This window comes from Cebus imitator, unplaced genomic scaffold (genome assembly GCF_001604975.1).
Source record: "Cebus imitator isolate Cc_AM_T3 unplaced genomic scaffold, Cebus_imitator-1.0 Scaffold103, whole genome shotgun sequence".
Taxonomy (NCBI): domain Eukaryota; kingdom Metazoa; phylum Chordata; class Mammalia; order Primates; family Cebidae; genus Cebus; species Cebus imitator.
In genome coordinates this window covers 781,340-784,997 of record NW_016107418.1, presented here as the reverse complement: position 1 = coordinate 784,997, position 3,658 = coordinate 781,340, and the positions used below count along the sequence as shown (strand labels likewise).

The 3,658-nt window shown below is 44.1% G+C and overlaps 1 protein-coding gene across 1 annotated transcript in view; it reads right to left on the bottom strand.

Annotated features, from left to right (window-relative positions):
- Positions 1–3,658, bottom strand: part of HMGB1 (high mobility group box 1) — a 22,596-nt gene that overhangs the window by 18,037 nt on the left and 901 nt on the right. The window contains exons 2-5 of the mRNA XM_017537463.1: positions 2,065–2,228; positions 1,746–1,891; positions 1,073–1,247; positions 1–92 (exon numbers count right to left, since the gene is read on the bottom strand). Of these exons, the coding sequence (XP_017392952.1) occupies positions 1–92; positions 1,073–1,247; positions 1,746–1,891; positions 2,065–2,214 (563 nt within the window). The 5' untranslated portion in view covers positions 2,215–2,228. The remainder of the gene's footprint in view (positions 93–1,072; positions 1,248–1,745; positions 1,892–2,064; positions 2,229–3,658) is intronic.

Sequence of the window (3,658 nt, the reverse complement as noted above, 5' to 3'; positions counted from 1 at the left end):
TCCTCCTCCTTCTTTTTCTTGCTTTTTTCAGCCTTGACAACTCCCTTTTTGGCTGCATCAGGCTTTCCTTTAGCTCGATATGCAGCAATATCCTTCCAAAGCAAAGAGAGAAGAAAACAGTAGGAAAGAAAAAAACATTAAGGGAAGAAATAGAACATGGCAAAACTGTATGAACGAAATCAAGATTTTAGTTATACCAAAATATCACATATCCGCAGATCCACTGCAACTCCAGAAATAACCAGAACTTCAATAAATGCACATAAAAATACCATGAGATCATAACAATCTATAACTCATGAAATGGTACAGTCTAATATTTGCAAAGTTATGCCTCATTGAGGTACAATTATGTACCACATCCTAACTCTATTAAAAGTAGAATATGGAGACTTTGATTAAAGGGTAGACACTGCCACCTTCTGAATGCAAAAAAGCATTCTACAGGTTTACACTGTCAGACCCTAATCCTTAGTGGAAGATGTCTTTAAAAAAAAAAAAAAAGTAATTTGTCAATAAACATGCAATTAGATTAAGAAACATCTAGAAATTGACACTTCAGAATAACTAAAGAAGCTAAAAATTTACTTTAAGTACTTAATATAAGAGTTACAGATTTCCTTATTAATTTACTGGACATCAACAGACTTGAAATTTAACTTAGTGATGTGGTTTTTTGAGTATCTAAAGGAAAGGAAAGTAAGTGTTTCAGGATATGATTAAGAAAAATAGAGCCTATATTAACTTTGTCTGGCTTATTTTTGCATTGTTTGCCAAGCCATGTGATAATAATCATTTTTGACTTGAAGTGACTACCAACATTTTCACAAGCTTCAAGATACTGCGGAATGGTAAAACCAACTTAAATGTATATCCTTTGTCTGAGTCTAATTATATGAAGTAAACCCAATTTATTTGGTACTCTGTATTCTTTGAAGGGTGAGAAAGGACTTATGTCAACAGCATACTTAACGTAGCTATTACACTAAAAGCTCATTGCACCTCAAACTAAGTACAATCATACAACATCTGGTATACTCTTCATCATTCTACCAAGCAAACCCATACTCACCTTTTCGTATTTTTCCTTCAGCTTCGCAGCCTTCTTTTCATAAGGCTGCTTGTCATCCGCAGCAGTGTTATTCCACATCTCTCCCAGTTTCTTCGCAACATCACCAATGGACAGGCCAGGATGTTCTCCTTTGATTTTTGGGCGATACTCAGAGCAGAACAGGAAAAAGGCCGAACTAAAAAAAAATAACTTCAATTTTAGGATTTTAAGTTAACAGACCATAAAAACAAATACTACCAAATGTACACTGCACTGCTATTTAAAGCTGCCTGTGAATTTCTATGATGCACTGGACAGGGTGCAAATACTATAATACGCTAAATATCCTTCATAACTAAAGCTTAACTTACAACTATTTAATTTATACTAGCTAGGGCCCCAGATGAACACCCTGCAATTATATTACTTCAGAGAGAGAATTTTTCAAGAAATAAAAGGATCAAAAGGAGAAAGGGGTAAAGGGGACCATGTCTAATTCAAATGCTTGGACGAACACTCCCACCCAACAGGAATTTTATGTATACTATTTAAATATAACCTGCATGAACAAGTATTAGCTAAGAAACTTTGATTGTACACTTACACTCTAAACTGACACAGTTGCTTACTAAATGTCTCTCAGATTCTACTGTATAAAACATGTCTAGGAAATAAAAACAGGCAAGATACTCACGGAGGCCTCTTGGGTGCATTGGGATCCTTGAACTTCTTTTTTGTCTCCCCTTTAGGAGGAATATAGGTTTTCATTTCTCTCTCATAACGGGCCTTATCCGCCTTTGCCATATCTTCAAATTTTCCTTTCTCTTTAGCAGACATGGTCTACAAAAGAATTATTTGTAAATTTAAGTTGTAAAATTTAAATAAATTATCCTCAAAACCAATGTCTTTTACTATGTAATAGGGTCATACGAAAGCCAGCTAGGCTTTTATTTTCATCCTCATTTGGAAATTGCCTTTTAATTACCTTGTTAGCATGCTCTAAGCCCTCTTACCTTCCACCTCTCTGAGCACTTCTTAGAAAACTCTGAGAAGTTGACTGAAGCATCTGGGTGCTTCTTCTTATGCTCCTCCCGACAAGTTTGCACAAAAAATGCATATGATGACATTTTGCCTCTCGGCTTCTTAGGATCTCCTTTGCCCATGTTTAATTATTTTTCTAAAAAATAAGATAAACATTTGATGTTAGCAATGAAAATTATGACACCTAAGAAGCTTAAAGTACTTAGGAAGGGAATGAAAATCAAGGTACTGGTTATTTAACACAGTAGTGACATCAACCTCCGTAAAACCAGACAAGAATATGGAAGACAGATTAAATTCCTTGAAGGGGCTATGCCAAGCAAAAACAAAACAAAACAAAAAAGGTACTTCAGGGTGATCTCAGAAAAGTCTAGACGCTAAGACATACCCACATACAGTATTCCCTATCAGCCTGTGTCTGCTCTGAATGAGTATCTAACTGGCCACTTAAACGATTTTAAAATCTAGAACATCATTTTAAACCAACCAAACCAAAGGTCAGAAAATATGCTGCCAATTCGTGGATTTGCACTAGACAGGGAATAAACAAGGGCCTATGAGTCTACTCTTCCTAATTTACGGGGCCTTAAAAAAAAAATCACCGTGCACTAAAAGTTTTAAAAACCACCCTCTCTGCATAAAACTTTGCTCCAAGGAGGGAGCAGCAGCCAGCTCCGGAGCTCGGAACACGGCTGGGGGGTTGGCGGTGCCACCGTGAGGCAGCCTCGTTTCCTATCGGTTTGGCCCTGAGATGTATTTCTGTTCTGACTAAACACGTCCGGTCTGAAGTTTCTCTGAGTAAACAAGGATGAGGGACAAAAGCCACTCCTGCTCGTGGCTCGGTGGCCCCCTCCCCCCACTAGGGAAGTATTTTTTGGAGCAGTCAAAGTTGGGGTGACTCCCGCGCGGGGCGGGCCCCCTGGCCCAGAACTTCGCCTGCGGCGGCGCGGCCGAGAAGACGCGGCGCGGCTCCCAGGCCCGAGGCCGCCACGTGCGCCCGGCAGGCCCCGCAGGCCCGCGCCGCCGCCGCCCCCATTTTGTCAGGCTAGGCGCAGGGAGAAGCCCCGCTCGAAATGGGGGCTGGCTCCGCCCGCGGCGGCCGGGGCCGGCGCGCACGGAATGGCCGCTGCGCGTCTTCTCCGCCTGCGCCGCCGCCGCCGCCGCCGCGAGGGCGAGCGCGAGCGAGAATATGGCTCCTTCCCTTTGTGTATGTGTGTGTGTGAGTGTGTGTGTGTGTGTGTGTGTGTGTGTGTGTGTGAGTGCGAGGGTGCGGGCGCGGCGGCGGCGGCGGCAGCGGCGGGCGGGGTACGCGCCGCGCTCTGGCGCACATACTCGGCCATTACGGCCGGGGGAGGGGCGGGGGGCGCGCGGCCGGGCCCTCCCCTCCGCGCCGCTCCCCTCCCCCCGCCGCGGTGGGGGCCGCCCGAGGGCCCACCCGCCCGCCACTCCCCGTCTCCCTCCGCGCGGGCCGCGCGCCCCGCCGCCCCCGCACGGAGAACGCGGGGCTGTGAAAAGAGAGAGGAAAAAAAAAGTATCATAGATCATCATCTTCATAGTTTTGCTTTC